We start from the raw sequence: 20,581 nt of genomic DNA, 5'->3' as shown, positions 1-20,581 counted from the left end.
GCTCCATACACTGCAAAAAATAAAATGGGACACACCAAGAGCAATGAAAAAGGCCATTAATATTTACTATTAAAATGAACAAAAAGATATACAAACCAACAGGTAAATAACGGTTGTTTTGAAAAGTTATATTAAAGTAACAGATCCCTTTCTTCGAGAAAGCACAATGCAGAACTGAAAATCATTGAAAGCACTATCTTGCCAAAGATTCATACAATACTGTGAACACTAAGATTGAGCAAACATTGCAAGATAAACAAAGAAATACAACAGTCAATATTTGATATTATAAAAAGAGAAACCGGTTCATTCATTCATATCATAAAACATTTAAATAGAATATTTGGATTCTCAAAAGTATTTGGGCACTTAGCTCATTATTGCAACTCAGTCAAGAAAAAACAAAACACATGTTAAGGTAGTTTAGTAGACATCATTAGCGGTCAATAAAATACCACTGATAAAAAAAATAAAAACGATATCACTATGTCAGTCAGAACTCTCCCTGACGTTTCAGCTGACTAAAACTCCCAGGAGTCCATTCACTTCAGGCCAGCCATGGTACTGGCAGGGTCATGGGCTAGCGGCCCTCTCATACCATAAGACAGAGGTTTAAACAGGTAAAATCTGCATGGGTTAGAAAGGCTGAGAGGGAAACTGAAATGTAAGCCGAAGAGAACATAAACCAATTTCAAAATGTATGTTTTTTTGTGTGTAGATTTACTGTTGCCCCAATGTCATACTGTAGGCAATTGAAGTTGACATTTAAATTGGTTAGGGGTAGGTAATGGTTGTGGTTCTAGTTAAGATAAGGGTAGCATTTAAGGTTAGGGTTTAGGTTAGGGACGTCCCAAGGATCTGTTTTGCACTCGCCGTGGTTGAGCTGTACCAGAAGGCCACTGGGTGGCGTCAGAGCACAAGAAATCACAGGCTCACACTGTCAACGGATGCTCACAATGCATAACATTCTCCATTTGAGCTGAATATTTGAGCTGAAAGTACAGTATATTTGCATTATAAACATACGGTTTAGAAATATTATTGTAATGAAGTATATTATTGTGTAATGTGTGTCGCATATTCCACAGATAAGGGAGAGAAATGTAGATATTTTCAAATTTTATTTTGATGACTGATTAGTAACTATAGTTTAGAGGTAAACAAAAGGAATGAACATGATATTTTCATAGACCACAGCCTACACCACAACTTGTGGTTTACAAAGCCTTATTAAGTAATATCAAATACATGTTCACAATTTGTATAACATCAATGTAAGACTTGTGGAGGAATGAATCATACAGTATAGATAGAGTACAGACCATAAACATCTCTTTGAATACAGGCCAAGGGCATCAGTCATTGAAAGAAGGCATCCTCCAAATATGTATAAGATAGGTTCTGGCAAGATCTCTCTGAATGGAAAGTTTGAGAACATGACCAATCAGCAATCATGTGTTTCTAGTGACTTGAATGCAAAGGACAATGTTTATTTTTAATTGGAAATGCTGAATGTGGTCACTAAATTTATTGAAAAACATCACTAGAATGACATGCTGATCCCAGTAAGATTATTTGAAAGGCAAAAAAGGTTTAGTTTTAATGGCACAACAGATAATGGTTGTATTTTAAAAGGCATGTGTCTTTGTATTGTACTTGTAGGATCAATGGCACCACATTGTGTTGAAAACAGTGCTGCCATTCCCCTAAAATTACATTTCAATGTCTGCTCCACAGGGCAGGATACATATACTTTATCTGGTACAGTGTAAACCACTTTTCTCATACAAAGATATGTTTAAAAACATTTTAACAGAAATATATATAAATCTACATATGGCTAAGCTGTAATGCTGGATTTTTTTTTGTCAAACAAAAATATTGGTTGCACTATATGCATTATTAGAATGTAACAAAAAATTAATACATAGTACTAGATCTGTACAAAATATCCCAAACCTTTTCAACAAAGCCTTTACTCACATTCAGAGATGCATCAATGGGAATGTTCTTACATGGGATCTGATGTCAATTGTGAATGTGTGGTTGAATGTAAGGAGAATTTGCCACGGGATATTGTACGTGTCTTCTACTCTGACTAGTGGGAGAGTGCTAGTGGACCCTATACAAACATATTACATATCTATCATAGACCATCATATACATTTACAGCCTTTCCAAGCCCGTACTCAATGCTCCATACTCAATGCCCTCTTTTTCTTCAGTATACTTTTGTACTGGTGACAGATTGAAGCAACATCGTAACAGCCTATGAAGATGAGTTGGACCTTGTTTGATCCCAGTTCTTGCTCTTGAGACTACCTTGCCACCATTGGAACCTTTTTAGCTTGGAGGATGAGGACTAAGGACTGTTATGCAAGTCCAAGTGGTTTTTCAAGACCCAGAGAAACACAGAAGACCAGTGGGTGAAGTGTTTTTTTTTCTTCTAGGCCTCGCTGACCACAAAAGCATCCCAAATACAAGTAAAAAGTGGTTTCAAAGTGACTCCCTGTATAGCAATGTGATTATTATGTTACAATATGAATAACATGTAGCAAGCAATCAGCTTCCTCCAGGTTTAGTTATCCAACTTCAAAAACAATTCACACTGTTTCCCCTCATCATTAGTAAAGTCTATAGGTCTGACAAATAAGACAATATAAATCATATCTGCCCTCTGAAATGGTTTTCATTGTAACTTTGCAGAGCCTTGTCATGTACATGAAATAAATAATTAATCCAAAAGATAAATGGAGGAGAAAAACAATGTATAAAATATGTATGTATGCATAGCAAACTGTCTGGGGTCACTGAATAAAAGGTCAGTCCTCATAAAATCCCTTTAAGGCAAAATGCAAATCTTAAGAAATAGGATATCCCATGGAATACATTCACTGCATAGCTTCTGGTCCCCTGTGGAAATGTGAATGAGTATGTGTGTGTGGTAGAAAGAAAAGATGAAAAAGCCAATGAGAGAATTGTATGTGTGTCGGTGTGCGTGTTTAGGGGATAAGCGTGGACGTTTCAGCGTTCTTGGAGGTTTAGTGCCAGGCCCCGTGAGAGGGCGGGGATGAGGGGTGGTGGAGGGAGGAGAGTAGAACCTCCCAACAGTTACACTCTCAGTTTCCAGCCACTCTCTCTGAGGCCAGACAATGGGACCTCTGGGATACATTCATGGGGCTTGGCGGAGGCCTGGAAGCCGGGCAGGCAGGTGCACTTGTACGACCCCTCAGTGTTGGTACAGGCCCCATTCTTACACAGCGCCACTTTATCACTGATGTCCTCACACTCGTTTATGTCTGCAGGAAAAGGAGACAGGCAGTGTTAAGAGAGTAGACCAATTTCACTGCAACTGCAGCTGTTCCCACCACACGTCCTGTGTCAACAGTCCAGCGGAGTGGCCTGGTCAGTGTGGGTGGTAGGATGGGACCACAGTCACAGCAGTTCTCTGGCGACAGAGGGGCCTAAAGAGATGCCCGACTCTCAGTACTTATGAAAACTACATTCATACGTATCACTTAAGCACTTTTATTCTTGCTTCCCACATTAACAATATCCCTGTTCACTCATTCCAACTCTCTGTCACACACCCATCTCTCTCTTTCTGCCCCCCCTCTCTGTATACATGTTATGCAATTTTATCTGAAAGGCAGCAGCACATCTTTACACTAATCATTTACACAAATCAAGCATGGCGTCGTATTGCGTGTTTGATAAGACATGAACTCTTCTCTGGCCATACATACAGTACATCTGACAAGTCAGATGTTTTTGCTTACACTAAAATGCCATTACATTGTTGGCCTTCAAGTGGTTTCTATTTCCTAATCTGGCATGGGAGGTTTGGTGTCATTTCTCTGCAGTCAAACTCAAACCTCCTCTCTCTGTTTACCTAATTTCTGTGTGGGAAATGTTGGTGGTATTTATAACATGACACTTGGAAAGGAAAGCTTCGCTCCCTCAAGTGTTTTCACAAATTAGAACCACAGAGTGGGAATCCACTCCATTCGCCCTGTGTTGGCCTTGGGCCTGATGATTCTCTATGGGGATAGTCCTGGTCCATTCAGTAATCTCAGCACATCATTATGAGAGAGGGGTTTCACTTTCAAATTAAACAAACACGACACATTTAAAATGTGTAATATCCATGTATTACACGATGTGGCTGCGATTCAAGGCCTCTCGGCCTGTTGGCAGGGTGTGTCTATATATTCAGTCAGGAGGGTAAAGAACAATCCAGTCAGAGTACTTTGATCAGTTTCCCATTAAAAATAACCAAAGCAAGATGGTAAATGTGAGTCTTTCATTGGGCTGCGTGATATTGCAGGGTGAGTTACCTCATTAAGAGAGACCCGTCTCCAAAAGGCATAAACCTCGGGGAGGCTTCTTCATTCTAAAGCAGGGTTTGATCTTAGCCCCACAACATACATAATTTTCAAAAGTGGGAAAATGGAACAGATCATTGAATAATTTGTTTCTAGGAATTCCAAAAAGCAATGATATATTTACTTGAAACACAGAGGAGAATCTGAGTCTGAATATGGGTGGTTCATTATGAAACACTGGGAGAGGAACCTACCGATGCAGGCCATTTTGGTGAGGTCAAGCTCATATCCATCAAAGCAGTCACAGGTGTAACCTTCCCTCACGCGCACACACCGGCCATTCTCACAGCCGTTCAGGATACCACACTCTTCTGCTCGCAGGCCTTCAAAGCCATCATAGTGGTCTGATTGCAAACAGAATATGAAATAATTAGGAGTCCCTACAGAGGTAGCATTTCACCATGCATTAGCAATAATATTAATAAATGTGTCTTTAAAAAAAAATATATATTTCTAATGAGGTTACCATTGTTAGAGTCTACAGGGTGAGGCTGGAACTCTCTTGGCCGGTGGATGGGGACGCGTAGTGACGGTTCTCTGTCTCTCACTCGTGAGCCATAGTCGTTGGTATTGCCCTGGGTGTCCTCTGGGTTGTAGTAGGTACCCCCAGGCCCAGAAATGGGCCCTCCTCCATAGTTGTCCCAGTAGGGGGGGACATAGGGCCCTTCAGGACCCTCGACACCAGGGCCGAACTCATTGCCTGGCCTCTCTCGTAGACTGTCAGAGCCCCTTCTCCTAGGTAGGTTACAAAGTAATGCGTAGTCATCTGATCCAACACACACACACACACACACACACACACACACACACACACACACACACACACACACGTCAGTGTTGCATTTAGACCGTTACAAGCCGTCACACAAATTATTTCAGCTACATAATAACTATGAATGACAACTACATCTGCCATTTGTTATTTACCAGAGTCCCTACTGGGGCAGAAGGCACATTGTTCACTCCAGGCCACTCCATAGAGACAGCAGCACTCTGTGTAGGTGGTCCTCCATCCGATGAGGGGCTGGATACACACATACAATTCTATCATGTCCCGCCAGCAGATGTCCAGATGGATGTCCTCATCAGGCTCATCAATCTCTGTGGGGCAGGGGATGGAGGAGAGATGAGAGAGGGAAGGAAGGAAGAAGGGAAGAGAGTGATTTACAAAAGAGGAAAGGATGGAGTTGGAGGAGGTTTTACAAACTTTATGTTGTCAATGTTGAACAGATGAATCAATAATCTGGCTGGTAACCATTTAATCTGGATAAACTGAGATGGAGGATGTAGTTTATCTGTAAAAGTGTGCTGCTGCTGCTGTGTGAGTGTGTGTCTGAATCGCACCCTCGGTGGTGTTGACGCTGATGCAGTGGCGGCAGGTGGTGTCCAGGACCAGAGGAGGACTGCAGAAGCAGTTGAAAGAGCCAGGGGTATTCACACACACCCCACCGACACACGCCTTCTCTGTCAGGCACTCGTCATAATCTGGAACACACACACATAAACACACGTCAACAACTGGGTCTAAAAGTTGAGATTTGGAGCAGGTTTCGTGGAACAGGGAAAAGCAGAGACACAGCGAGCGGCCCTTACCCACACACTCCAGACGGATGTTGTCGTAGTAGAAGCCTGTACGGCAGAAGCAGGAGTACGAGGAGAAGATGTTAGAACAACGGCCATTCTTACAGATATCTGGCTCAAACATCTTACACTCATCCACATCTGGTGAGAGAGAGAGGAGAGACGGACAAACACAGAGAGAGAGAACAAGAGGGAGGGAAAGAGGGGTGAAGAATCAATACCTGTTCAAATAAATTCACATACACTATACACAAAATCACCTTTTCTTTCCTATTTCACCTCTAGAATCTGCCTTTGTGTAGGCCAAGGTGAATGTCTATAGAATCTTACAAAAATGTATGCATGTGCTGTAACTAGCTACAGCACTGGGTGCAACACTTGTGCTTAATTAGCTGGGTATGCAGGTATCTCGTCACGGTGTAAATGGCTAGCTTGAAAGAGAACCATAAATGAGGTGGGAAATTATTCCGGATGTTTTTAACAGCTGCCATTGGTGGAAAGAAAAGGGGAGCTGAAACTGCAATTTTCTTTGTGTTGGTACAAAGTTATGGGAGAAGGAAAAACTGTGAAACCTCAGGTATACCGACTGTAAACAGAAGCCAGTGGCTTGAGGAGGCAACATGGGAGTAAAGTACCTTTGAAACTCTGCTGTTCCAGGCTGTGGGAGGAAACCGCTTGGGGCAGAAGACCACTACCATGTGGACACAACTGGTTATACTCCTCTGAAGAAACAAACAAGAATGAATGGACAAACATAGTGTAACACTGCATCATACATAGTGTATTGAGAGGGAGTAAGCCTACAGTATGTGAAAAGTTGTATCTGAATCTATCTCCTAAATCGTGATGATATGATCCCTCTTGGGAGTGTCACTCAGTCCCAAATAGTAGTGTAGTAAGCCTACCTCTCCCTGGGACAGGGCAGGGGTGGATCTCACAGTCGTCCCCCCAACCGGACCCCACCGTGCAGCAGCACTCCTGCTTGGTCGTGTTGCGAGACAGCACGTTGTCACAGAAGTTAGCATCGTTCAGGTTGTAGTAACACTCCTTCCTCTGCTCCTCTGTGGGTGAGGCTGGCTTAGGAGGAGGATGAGGAGGAGCATCTTCATCTGTAGCAGCTGTGGGACAATCAGACCACTCATGAAGAGAAATAGATGCAGAGGTGAATAATTGGAGGGGATTTGCAGAATAAATTGTGACTCTAGTTGAATTACTAGAGTAAAGACTACATCTATTACCACTAGATATCATATTTATTGCCATCATGATATCAGTGAGAATCAGTCAGTCTAATTGGCCCCATGTCTAACAGTATTAATGAGTGCCACTGTTTCCCCTGGTCAAGAGAACCATGTCTTACAGTAGGGCAGGCAGGCAGTAGGCTGGAGTACCTTCAGCTGCTCATTTATCCACAGACATGGTCTCAGGCATTCACAGTTAAGCAGTGGGCATTGCCAAATGGAAACACTGGCATGGGAGTCAACACACCATTCATTCTGACATGATTGATTAGCACACGTCAAAAGTAAAATGTGGTCAAAGTACACAAGGCATACTTGGGGCTTAATAATACTGAACGAGAACAAAAACATCCCCGCCGAGAACATTGTGCTTATTAATGTAAATATGTCCCGTCTGTGTATACATGCCCATGTCAAGCTAAAGACAAGCCAATGCCACAGACAAGGTAAGCTGGACCTTTATTTCAGTAATCTGTTTACAGTGAACACTGTTAGTGTTTCTGAGAGATCTTTCCATGGCAGTTTTGCCAATAGCTATACCTTATCCTTGTATGTCTTCGGGGGAATTTGACTGGGGGAGAATTTGGAGTGAGTTGTTCTGAGCACAGCAAATCAATTCTGTAAAGGATAGCTGGAATAGTTTTTCTGCAATTTGTTCTTTCCTGCAATTTATTCCCCAGATGTGAAGACAGTGAAAATTCAATCCCCCAGCGATAGGACGAACACTTAAGTCCCATAAGTCCCTGTGTGTGCTGTTACCCTGCGGTCGGCACTGGCTGGTGATGGGATCAAATTCCTCATTGTCGCTGGGGCAGATGCACAGGAAGCTGCCGTCCACGTTCTCACACAGGGCCTCTCCACACAGCGCTGCGCTCATCTCACACTCGTTCACGTCTCCACGGAATGGGAGAGGGGGGTTAAAGTCACACTGAGGTTCACACACGGATGCAAAGCATATACACACAGACACATGTGTGCGTACAAACACACACGTACACACATACCACCATGTACAATGAATACAGTACATTGGTACTGTATACAGTAACTGACCATGCTAACCAGTGGAGTGTATCATTTAACAGTTACTCACCTACACAGCCATGGGCCCCGGCATCACCAGAGGGGTTGGTGTAACCCCGGTCACACTGACAACGGTAGGAGCCGTCTGTGTTCTCACAGAAGCCATGGTCCCCACAGATGTTCTCATTCACACACTCATCGATATCTAAACAAGAGGGCACCCAAAGGTGAGCATAAAATAACACATTCCAATGTTTCTCTGCTACATGTGTATAACTGTACCATTTCACATGACTGGCTTGCTAATGAGAGTGTGTTGCAATACTAAAATAAACACTACTACCGCTACAACTTGCAATAGCAATCACCATCATCATAACATGTCAAATGAATACAGGGGGAGAATGGGATCGTTTACAGCTTTGTGGGGGACACAGATCAATTGATTGAATCCATTCTGCTGACTCCGATGGCTATCAATGAGCCCAGTGAAACGTCTGTAAGGGCTGCCTCAGCATGGCTACATTGTGTTAAAGTAGAGCCAGCATCTGGAAGCCTTTAGGATCTAAGGGTTCCTCTGCTGGGGTCTATGGAGTGAGAAGTGACCTGTTGCTTACTTTCTGGCCCAGTGAGGTCTTGGATTATGTAACAACATGGGACTGGTTTACAGACATGGAGGGGCCTGCACATCCACATAAGCTACTTCAGAGACATTTTGTCAAAACGGCTACGGGTAACTAAGATTTGAATGAATGCACATTTCGTGCAACAACTCTTACAGGCCCGCATTGTTCCCTAAATTTCCCTATTTTTTTTATTTGACATCTTACTTTTGTAATTCCAAAAATGTGTCCCATGCAAGAAATCTAAACAGGGGAGCTGATCTGGACTCATTCAGAATATTTTCTGCGTGCAAAAGGATGTAGAGGACCAGACCTGGCAACTGTGTGCAGCTGCTCGCATGCACAGCCATATATCATAAAGCATGTTTAATGAAGCCAGGGGAAAGACCTTGTTATGTGTACATTGAATGTGTGAGTAGAGGAACGCATGGACCTTAACACTGGACCATATAACACTAGTGCTAACAGCTCTGATTCCCAACCACCCTCTGTTTTAAGGGAGCATTTGTTAGCAATTTCTCACATACATCATTTCGTATTTCTTGGCGTACATTGCACAGCGCAGAGGCCAAAGACAGATACTCTTAGAGGCCAGACTGATTATAATTGTTTAAAAAAACAAACATATGGTTTGATCACTGGTCAATGTTAACCTGCTTGTGCTCTGGCCATGTTCCAAGTCACCAGGTTATGTGACACACAACCCCCCCGCCCCCCCCCCAGCATTACAGACACTGATTCAAATAACCATCTCATCATCAAGTATTGATTATTTGAGTCAGCTGTGTAGTGATAGGGCAAAAACCAAAACGTGCACCCAGGGGGGGCACCGGGTTTGGGAAAGCCTGCCCTAGAGATCACACAAAGGTAAAATGACCACAAAAGCCACATTCATAAAAAAATACATTTTTTGGAATTTGAGGGAAGTTTGCTAACATCTCCATTGATAGAGGCCACATGCTGTGTGTGTTATTTTCTAATTAGAATCAAAACGCCTGACTCAGCGAAAGCTAATGGTTTACAGGGCATTTACAGTAGTGGGAAAATGGAGAAGTATCTGGTAGTGTATTCTTTTCGCTATATGTCACAACATTATGGGCATGACATAATGCCAGGTACAGTAGGTAGTAAAGTATACATCACCTTCAGGGCATCTAGTAGCCCAGTGTGTCTTATTAAACATGCTAACGCATCAATTGGGAGCAAATGAAAATACAGTGGATACATAAGTCAGCAGATTTGTAGAGGAAAAAAATTAATGACATTCACATATTGTCTATCAGATTTTTATTCTGTCTCCTAGCTCTCGTAAATGCTGCATCATTCGAGGAATGAGGAGAGTCAGCCAGAGCGACTGCATTAAGCAATCTATTCAGCAGGGACGGAGAGGGCTTGGCTTGGGCCCTGCTGTACTATTACATTACAGAGGAGTGCATTCTGGGAGGCCTGACCCACTGTCCAGGGGGCAGGGAGAGGCAAAGCCATCCAGAAGATGGTGCTAATAGTGATGTCAGCCAAATGACTCTGGCATGATGAAGACGAAAGTTGACATTGGGACATAAATATGAGCCACCAAAATCCAAACTTTGTGTTTACAAACATTTGGATGTTTGTAAACACAAACAAAGGGGGCAATTATCAAAAACATGTAGCCGTTTCCCCATTAAAATGTTTACTTTTGGACTTTGAGGCCTTGCTACAGACTTGTAGTAAGATGAGGTGTATACTGTAACACTGAAGAACATTTTGGCATATGTGAAAAACTTAAGTGGGGTTTTGGATGTCAGCGTAAGTAATGCAGCCAGCTGGGAGGTCTCTCAGGAAGGTCATCTAAGCACTCAGCTGCTACATGAAATAATCAGTGTCTGCCTCAAGGTTTTCATCCATCTGAAACATGGAAACAATGTTCCCATTTTTACATGTAGTGGCGTGCATGATGCTATCAAATCATCATCTCGGGGACCAAGGGGAATGTCTGGGCCAAATGTCTTTAATAGTCTTTCCATGGCCATGTCTTTGACTCGGATTCTTCGAAACCCTTGGACTAACAGACCTACTAAACTCTTTAATTAAGACTGACTGTCCAGCCAGAGAGTGAGCATGTTAATAAAATATCTGAGGCTAAATGGCCTGTGGGAAATGCATACTCTAACAATACAGGCTATCTGGGGCCATCTTCTCCATTACCCCCCCCCCCCCTTCCTAATGGTCTGACCCAGGAGCCCCTTCCTGAGTGTGGATCCACCCGGCTTGGTAATGGTGCAGGCTAGATCAGATGAGCAGGTTAAGTGGGGGTCTCTGTGCGTGTTGTAATGTGGAGCACATGGTGGACCTGTGAGGCTAGCTGACTGCTGGCTCACCCTTCACACGTCTCCCCTATTCCTGGTTCCCTGGTTAAACCCTGGCCTGATTGGACCCATATGCAGGCCAGGGTTATTTGATGCGTAGGATTGGTCGGGGATGAGGAGGGGTATTTATTTTCCCTGTTTCATCTGTCGTTTCATTCCCGACCCCGCCTGACCTGGGTTACCTCCAAGGTTAAACCCTGTTTTATAAAATGTGTATGCATGCCCATTGCTCAAAATCGCCCTACATTCCCTGACATTGCCCTACATCTAGACCACAGTGACCACAGCGTGCTAAATGTCTTTTGAAACCCGTCACATTTCCATACATTAGTAAGTGTGGGAGGTAGGAGACAGTGTGACCACAAACCATTTCCAGCCCTGTATGCCTTATTAAAGACAAGCCACAGCCACACAAAATTGATAGCCACAATGCTGAACTGCAGCTGGAAAGAAAGGATCAAAATGAGATGCAGGTTTCTTTTCCAACACATTGACAATCACACACTGCTTTTCTCATACAGTACTCACCAGTGTTGGGATTAGTTGAGATATTACTCGTTACATTGAACAAAAGTAACACGTTACTTTACAATATTATTCTGTGTGGAAAGTAACATGTTATATTACCAGTTATATTACTTTGGGTTACTTTCATTAAAAAATCTAAAAATCTCTCTGTTTGACTGTCGGAGGGAGCAAGGTAAGCCCTACCAAAAATAGGTTACTTTCATCTGTTGCACGGCTTTCCTGTGGAAGTCTACAAGTGCTACACTATATATATTGGCTGCTTAATTAGCCATATATACTTTAAGCCAACATCTGTACAGATTTTTTTTCTATTTTTTCATTCAAAATCTTTCTCTTGAGCCACCAGTTCTGGTTATAGATCGCAAGTACATGGACCATAGAGATGTAGAGGGCACACTTGCCACTAGAAGGGAAAACCCTCTATGGACTTTGCTATCACCGAAGCGATCAATGGCAACGATCAGAGGTGCGCCCTCTATACATTTCTATGGACAGCAGCTGTCATGACTAGGGCTGTGGTGGTCATGAAATTTTGTCAGCCGGTGATTGTCAAGCAAATACCTGCCGGTCTCATAGTAATTGACCCTTAATTAACATAAACATGTTTAGCATCTCCTGGCTTCCACGCATAGCCTACAAGCTACTGATGCGGACCTTTGGAACAGCTACATTTGAAAAAATCTAAATCTAAATCAATTTATTATAGCCTACACCATCACAATAAATCCATTATTCATTTTAGACAGGTCTAAAGAAACATGATAAGTCTATTTCAGAAGAACATAATAGCATACTCTGAATTGTCCTTATGTTAGGCCCTGATCTGGCTATGCCATATGGCTTTGGGCTACACTAGTTAGTTTAGCAGAAAAGATTTGCTTAGAATTTCATGGCATTATTTTATATTTTTTATAGTATGAAGAATACAATTGAACATAGCTGAATAAAACAGAAAGGATATTTTCTCCAAATGATTTCAGAAGGAGTGAGCACATGCGGCTATTTTCTGTTAACGGTTAACAAAGAAACGGGTCCTCCTATATGATTAATTTAGAGTTATTTATGCAACTTTAGTTGTGATACAAACATTGGGCTATATGTTTAGATTTTTATACATTCTAAGGCTCAATGATGCGACTCTAAAGGCATGAGCTCTGCTTTGTTTTTTTGTGCAGGCTGCACACACTTAATCAGTCTCTCATTCACAATTTGACAAGCACTTGATCATATTCTCACCAGGCCTCGAATTTCCCGGCAGCATCCCCTGTCATGCCTGCTCCCGCTCTTCCCCCATGGCGCTCGAGGGTGCCAGGCTGCCCTGCATCACGCACTCCTGCCATCATCAATTACGCACACCTGCCTTCCCTCATCACGCGCATCAGCGATATTGGACTCACCTGAACTCACTCATCACCTGTTTATTACCTCCCCTATATTTGTCAGTTCCCCAGCTCTGCTTCCCGCTGCTGCATTGATTGTTATTTGTCTGTGTTACCCATGTGCTGACGCTGTTCCTGTCTCGTTCCATGTCCGTTCCATATTAAATGTTTGACTCCCCGTACCTGCTTCACCTCTCCAACGTCATCCCTGTGACATCACCCGTGTGTGGCCACATGTCTCTCTGAAGATATCTCATTTCTGATCGGGTTCTTCTTTAAAAAAAATGTAACCATTATTTAACTATGCAAGTCAGTTAAGAACAAATTCTAATTTGGATGGGGCTGGGATTAAAAATATATACTTTATTTTTATTTTTATATAGGACAAAACACAAATCATGACAAAAGAGACAACACAACACTTCATAAAGAGAGACCTAAGACGACAACATAGCATGGCATCTCAGCTCCGAAGTAGGCTACAAGTGAAGACAGACACATTGGGGACGCAACTGCGTGCATCCCTCTTATTGAATTCCGAGGCGCATATTGATGTTATAAGAACTGTCCAGAACTGTTCGTCAGCCAACAAGATGAGTAGGCCTAACGAACAGCAAAAGCACTCGCCTATGTGAATCTACTATCCAGCATAGTACAGGTTGTGGGATGCGATAGATTCCAAATAATACAACCACTTGCATCAAAAAAAACTTTTAAAAGCAATGAAGCTGATGCAACAGATGTTGATAAATGTTGATAAACTATTAGGCTATTTCTTCACATTATAAGCGCAGCAATGTGCACGCGGCAGTAGGCTATAGGCACGATTGTTCCAAATGTAATCAATTAGCAGAAAAACACCATTCTCAAAAATGACCACAAATGCGATTATGCATGTAATACTTTATTATAAAGGTGCAATTTTATGGTGAAAATTATCTTCCCCAAACTTGAAACTTGCGCGCCGCCTATGTATGCCAGTTAGGCTCTACAGCGGTTATAAAGCGGATTAATGTGCTTAATTTTAGGAAAGTTGAGAAATAAATATAGTAAGCTAGCCTAGCCTATAGAAAGCTGTAGGGATCCTCAGTTATTTGGCCACTTTAGTTGTGATACAAACCAAATCAAAACATATAGGCCTATGGGCTAGGCTACATGAGGTGTGTGACTATGATTTGAAAAAGTCGCACAAAAAAAAGGCATGGCCTGTTTCTTGCCTTACTTCACACACTGGGCATATTATTATCTTGCCTTACTTCACACACTGGGCATATTATTATCTTGCCTTACTTCACACACTATAGGCTAATATTGTCACCCATCAGACTATTCTTAATTTAATCTTGTCTTTACATATACTAAATAATACATGTGTGACATTTGTTTTGATTTAGAATGGACCATTATCATGCACCTGTCTCAGAACAGGGGGGAAAAAATATGTAATCTATGCACTTAAGTGGAGGACACTTTTCCCATGGTTCATATTCATGCCAGCTAGGTAGGCAATACTCCTGTTGTAAAGCAAAGCAATGTGTTTAATATAAGGAAAGTTGATAAATAAATATAGTAGGCCTAGCCTATAGAAAGCTGATGGGATCCTCCTCTTTTTAATAGAGGCCATCAAAACTCTGTTCTCTCACGCAATTGCACAGCCTATAAACATTTTGTGCAACATGAGCTGAAGGGCTCCCATGAAGTGTTCAGATTTTACATTTGCATTTATGTCAGAGTGATTAGATGGACAGTAGAGTGCTGAGTACCAGGCAGTTAGTAAGTTTGATAGGCTACTAATGACCGTCAGCAGCATCAGAGCTTGGAGAAGCCTAGTTACCATGACTAAATGCTCACATGGAATTTGAATGCGGTCATGACTCGTGACCGCTGGTGTGGCGGTAATATGGTCACCATAACAGCTGTAGTCATGACCTTTCTCTGCTCACTCGAAAAGTAAATGAGGAAACAAGTCAAGATCGGATCATGGAAACACGCGCCCGGTAGAGATATAATTCAGAAAGTAATGCAAACATTGTTTGACAAAGTAACTGTAATAGTATTACCCAATTTCAAAAAGTACTGCGTAACTTTACTACATATAAAAGTAATCTGATTACGTAACACGTTACCTTCGTCACTCTATACACTAGGCTGTCATAGCAGGGCTGAGTGTACAACTCCAATGGATGGAGGTAGAGCGTAGTTGCAGCTGAAGCTCTGCTGAGGAGAACGTCTGTTTTTCCATTTTGTATTATGGCCACAAATTGAGTGTGGTGAGCAGAGCCAAAGACAACCGCCGCCCCATCGGAGGCCCGGGAGTAAAAATAAATCAACGCCCCTCTGAGAAATGGCAAATTACAGCGTATGGCCTTCTTAAATATTGGATGATTTTTACAAGCAGACAAAAATGTCGAAGAGTAATTGAGCTCCCTCCCTGGACGTTTTATTGGGGTGACGGCAGCATCTCCCATAACCTCCCATAATGCCTTGGAATAAGTGGCCTTTGTGCAAGATGCTGAGCTGTGGAGGGGCGAGAAAGAGGTGAGAGGGCTTGGTCCTCAGATTCCACAGCCCAGGCTGAGGGAGTTGAGGCCAGGGACTGGAGGGGAGGAGAAGCTCTGTGGTCAATGTCTGTGATGCTTTGTGGGGATGTACTGTATGTATGTCCCAGGGAGATGCTGGGTAGCCTGGAAGAGAGGAGGGAGGCTGGCATCAGAACAGAGGTGAAGAGGGAGTGGGTCAGAGATGGCCACGGCTGGCTGCATCACTGGACTGGACCAGAGAGGATGGAGCTGTTACAATGCTCTGGGGTATTATAACTTGGACTGTTGAGTTTTAACAGGCTCAACCTAAACAGTGTGGTGGATCATGATCCACAATGTGTGATCGTAACAGTCAAGCTGCTGTGGAAAAACCTTATTGGTGGTTAGATAAGAAAGAGGAGACAGTTACACAACAACATGGCTACCCTCTGTCCAGCTTGACAGCAGCTTGGCTACCCAACGGAGCAGAAGCGTACCGTATGTCCCATCAGATGACAGCCCTGCCCCACTTAGAGAGGAGAACAGTGGCGATCAGGTTACACCCATCGCCCTTGCCAAAAAACCTCCATTAGCCCCATTGTCTGGAGGATGAGACCTGGCCCTATTATCAAGTGGCCCAATTTCAGGGCCCATTTCCCCTCACTCTGATCCCCTGACCAGGAAGGCTGAGTGCACCTGATAGCATTTGATTCACATGAGCCTCTGTGTGTGTGAGTGCCAGGCTGATATCGGTATCTCTGTAGGATGGGGGTGGGCTGGGGGGCCATCGAGACAATGCAGAGCGTTTCTTTCAGACAACTGCCCAAGGTGAATGAGCAGTAAGGCTGATATTCAAGTGCCTTCAGCTGTCCACTAAGTAAGTACATTGCCTGTTGACTAAGCACAGTGCCTGTGGTCCACTTACTTACCACAGTCTGGGTTGTCCTGTCCATACAGGCCAGGCTGGCAGCCCATGAAGCAGCGATACGAGCCAATGGTGTTCTCACAGAGCCAGATGCCACACACCGAGCTACCATACTCCTTACACTCATTCTGATCTGTGGAGACAAAGATGTACTAATGTCATACACACATCATTCCTATTCTTCACCCTTCACAGCAGCATGGATCTCCAGCATGAGTAGTCCCGGCCAGGAGGCCTGAGATATCCATGTGCTTATGTCATACATGCACACACACATGCACACACACTCACTCAATCACCAATCCAATTCCCCCTCCACTCCTCACAGTACAATGTTTCCCCAGCATGAGTAGGCCCGGCCAGGAGGCCTGTGGTGCTGCTGTCCTCAGTGCTCAGCAGCAGACACTGGGCATGGCCAAGAACAATATTTGCACAGGAACTGAAGAACTTGTGAAGAAGCAAAGGGACACGTTCCAGAGGGAGAAACACCTCCATCCCACAATGGGGTAATTCATACTCCCCAAGGGAAGATGGGGAGCAGAAGCAGTGGGAGCCACAGGGAGCTCCCTTACGCAAGACTACAGCCAGAGGAAAGCCTCTGAGCCATAGTTGAACTCTCACTTAGGGAATGTCACCATTGACACTGCATAGACTACAGCTACATAATCAATCATTACAAAAACGTTTCACAAACGGCGGACTCTGGTCTAAAGGGACCGGAACGTTCTATTAACTCTTCTGAAATTTTGTGAAAACACTGTGTTTCAGCTGGGGCAGAAGCAGTGGATTGTGGGTAGAGTGAGGGAGTTATGAAGTTGGTAGTGTTCTTACCCTCACAGTCAGCTGTGTCTGCAGAGTACTTGAAGCCAGCCTCACACAGGCAGAGGTAGGAGCCATCTGTGTTGAGACACTGGCCATGGGAGCACACGCCGTCCTTACTGCACTCATTAACATCTGGAGGGAGAGAGGAGGAGCAGGAGAGGGGGGAGAGAAAGAGAGTCAGAGACAGACACACAGAAAGACAGAGACACAGACACAGAGAGAAACAGACAGAGAAACACACAGAGAGAGCGAGACAGAGAGAGAGAAATGGAGATAAGAAGAGAGGAAAGTGTGAAAGAAAGTGTTCTTTGTTTAGGAAAGTCATGGCGTCTTTTCTTCTTTGGTGTACTATGAATCAGTCAGCCACCGAGAATCTCATTCTCTCTTAACATGAAGAAAATAATACATGTCTGCAATCAAGGGCTTGTCTGAGCATAAGATACATTGTCCATTTGGCAAACAGAAAATATGAAAACAGTATGTACCCTAGCTATTGGTCTGGGAACATTCCCTCCGACTAGTAAAAAGCATATAATGATGGCTATATGCTTGATTAAATATAGATTGGTGTAATTGCCACATTACAACACAACTTACAAGGTATTTGAACTGAATAGCCTAATAAGTGGGGTCAAGGCAGAAAAGCAACAAAAATAAAACATATTTTGCCAAGGGCTGATAATGAGACAAATTTTTCAATGTAGACAGTAAACACATGTAGAGGTAAAGGGAACAAAACAGTCTGAAAACAGCATGGGACAGCACCCCAATTTATGTTCCGGTTTAATAGCCATGTGATTCAATAACAAACATTTACAGCAATGATTTATCTAAAACAGAGCTGTATGGCAGGTTATACTAGATTGACTAGTGATTAGTAGTTCATCTTTATGATTTAATGAGGTTATTCCACTGTCTATGGTTATGTCCCAGACAGTACCAGCGCCCAGAGCCCTGTAAGCAGCAAGCCATCCAGCCAGTTCACCTGTGATCCAACCAGAAGGCCAACCACTCGGGCTCACCTGACCCCCTCCTTCCCATGCACCCCCTCTCCTCTCCCTGCAGGGCCCATGGCAGAGAGGCCTGGCTTTCATTGAGTCAGCACTGCACACACAATGGCAGACGACATAAATATACCCAGCCTCTGATTTATAGGATAATATTTGCTGTGGCAGAGGGCCAGGGGAGTGTGCAGGTTGGGTCTGCCTTGCTCACTGGTGTGGTGCTGTCGTACATGGCCACAGCACAGGGGACATCAGGGAGAGCCCAGCCATCAGCACTGGGTACTGGGGAGGGGCTGCCTAGCCTGCTGGGTACGTATGGGGCGGTAGGTAGCCTAGTGGTTACGAGCGTGGGGCCAGTGACCGAAAGGTCGTTGGTTCGAATCCCCAAGCTGACTAGGTGAAAAATCTGTTGATGTGCCCTTGGATAAGAGTGTCTGCTAAATGACTAAAATGTAAATGAATGGCTGGAAGAGGTCTCATCCTGAATCCCTCATCCTCTACCCCCAGAGAGGGGCCCTGCTCGATGCTTACCTGCTTCACATCACTCTAGAGCTGATAACATGCTCAGTGTACTGCCCAATGTTTTTTCATCCAGGCTATGCTAACTCTAGGTACCCTTCAGCAGTAAACTATACCAGAATCAATAATACGCAGGTCAGACATTTAGCCTGAGTTATGTTCCCTTCATATTGATTCTCCCAGAGGGTTCCATTCCTCTGTATTTTGACAGCTAATGCTCCAGAAAGTTCCAGTGAAAGGCTAGCTAGCGCTCTGGCCAACAGTCAGGAGCAGCATTTCTCTCTCTGGTGTGACCAGGGCAATGGGTGCGGCTGGAATGACATCAAACCTGGTCAATTGGAGGTGAAAGAGGAGGAGCAGTGAGACTGTTGATGTCTGGCAATAGCCTATTAGAAAAAAATTCTGGGTTTGATCCCTGCTGCCTAACTGGCCTGGGGAACCAGTGGACACCTAGGCACCCCAGAGCTGGAGCTGTGGGGAGAGCAAGGGGGAAAGGGGTCAGCCCAGAGAGAGACAGAGTCAGGGTGTACAAGCTGCCCTCTGCATGCACTGTCTGTCCTTACCCAGACAGGAGGAACTTGTGGCTTGTGCTAATTGTGGTAATGTATTCAAACCAGTTGGTAGTTAGTTATAATCCTAGCATTATAGCTTGTTCTCGCTCACCTTGGCAGCCGTTTCCCTCTGTGGTGCACCCATAGGGACAGATGCAGAGGTAAGAACCATCTGTGTTCAGACAGTCCCCTTCTCCACTGATCACCCTAGATTGACACTCATCCACAGCTGAACAGGAGATTTAACTGTCCCATTTCCTCCAAATCCACATGACTGATACACACTAAGGACATCCCCAGAGAGAGGGTGGGTGTGTCACAAATGATACGGACTCTTGCTGAATATTAACGCAACATGTAAAGTGTTGGTCCCATGTTTCATGAGCTGAAATAAAAGATCCCCTACATTTTCCATACGTACAAAAAGCTTATTTATCTCAAATTTTGTGCACAAATGTCTTTACATCCCTGTTAGTGAGCATTTCTCCTTTGCCAAGATAATCCATCTACCTGAAAAGTGTGGCATATCAAGAAGCTGGGGACAATAAAAGGCCACTCTAAAATGTGCAGTTTTGTCACCAAACACAGTGCCACAGATGTCTCAAGTTTTTAAGGAGCGTACAATTGGCATGCTTACTGCAGGAATGTTCACCAGAGATGTTGCCAGAGAATTTCATTTCTCTACCATAAGCTGCCACCAACGTCATTTTAGAGAATTTGGCAGTACGTCCAACAGGACAACCGCAGACCATGTGTATGGTGTCATGTGGGCGAGTGGTTTACTGATGTCAACGTTGTAACAGAGTGCCCCATGGTGGAGGTGGGGTTATAGTATGGGCAGGCATAAGCTACGGACAACGAACACAATATTTTATCAATGGAAATGACGAGATCCTGAGGTCCAATGTAGTCGCATTCATCCGCTGCTATCACCTCATGTTTCAGCATGATAATGCACGGTCCCATGTCGCAAGGATCTGTACACAATTCCTTGAAACTGAAAATGTCCCAGTTCTTCCATGGCTTACATACTCACCAGAAATTCACCCATTGAGCATGTTTGGGATGCTTTGGATCGACGTGTACGACAGCGTGTTCCGTTCCCGCCAACATCCAGCAACTTCGCACAGCCA

General features: G+C 43.8%; 1 protein-coding gene across 2 annotated transcripts in view; it reads right to left on the bottom strand.

Moving 5' to 3' along the window:
• Positions 1 to 1,102: 1,102 nt before the first annotated feature.
• LOC111968745 (latent-transforming growth factor beta-binding protein 2) overlaps positions 1,103 to 20,581 on the bottom strand; it is an 85,592-nt gene continuing 66,113 nt past the window's right edge. For both annotated transcript variants that reach the window (XM_023994593.2, XM_070445195.1), the window contains 12 exons: positions 17,384 to 17,506; positions 16,557 to 16,685; positions 8,301 to 8,435; positions 7,967 to 8,101; positions 6,872 to 7,084; positions 6,602 to 6,688; positions 5,979 to 6,107; positions 5,730 to 5,870; positions 5,313 to 5,486; positions 4,852 to 5,151; positions 4,580 to 4,729; positions 1,103 to 3,299 (listed from right to left, as the gene is read on the bottom strand). In XM_023994593.2, the coding sequence (XP_023850361.1) occupies positions 3,112 to 3,299; positions 4,580 to 4,729; positions 4,852 to 5,151; positions 5,313 to 5,486; positions 5,730 to 5,870; positions 5,979 to 6,107; positions 6,602 to 6,688; positions 6,872 to 7,084; positions 7,967 to 8,101; positions 8,301 to 8,435; positions 16,557 to 16,685; positions 17,384 to 17,506 (1,904 nt within the window). In that variant the 3' untranslated portion in view covers positions 1,103 to 3,111. The remainder of the gene's footprint in view (positions 3,300 to 4,579; positions 4,730 to 4,851; positions 5,152 to 5,312; positions 5,487 to 5,729; positions 5,871 to 5,978; positions 6,108 to 6,601; positions 6,689 to 6,871; positions 7,085 to 7,966; positions 8,102 to 8,300; positions 8,436 to 16,556; positions 16,686 to 17,383; positions 17,507 to 20,581) is intronic.

The sequence above is a fragment of the Salvelinus sp. IW2-2015 genome, linkage group LG9, assembly GCF_002910315.2.
Source record: "Salvelinus sp. IW2-2015 linkage group LG9, ASM291031v2, whole genome shotgun sequence".
NCBI lineage: Eukaryota > Metazoa > Chordata > Actinopteri > Salmoniformes > Salmonidae > Salvelinus > Salvelinus sp. IW2-2015.
This window is presented reverse-complemented; position numbering and strand designations above follow the sequence as displayed.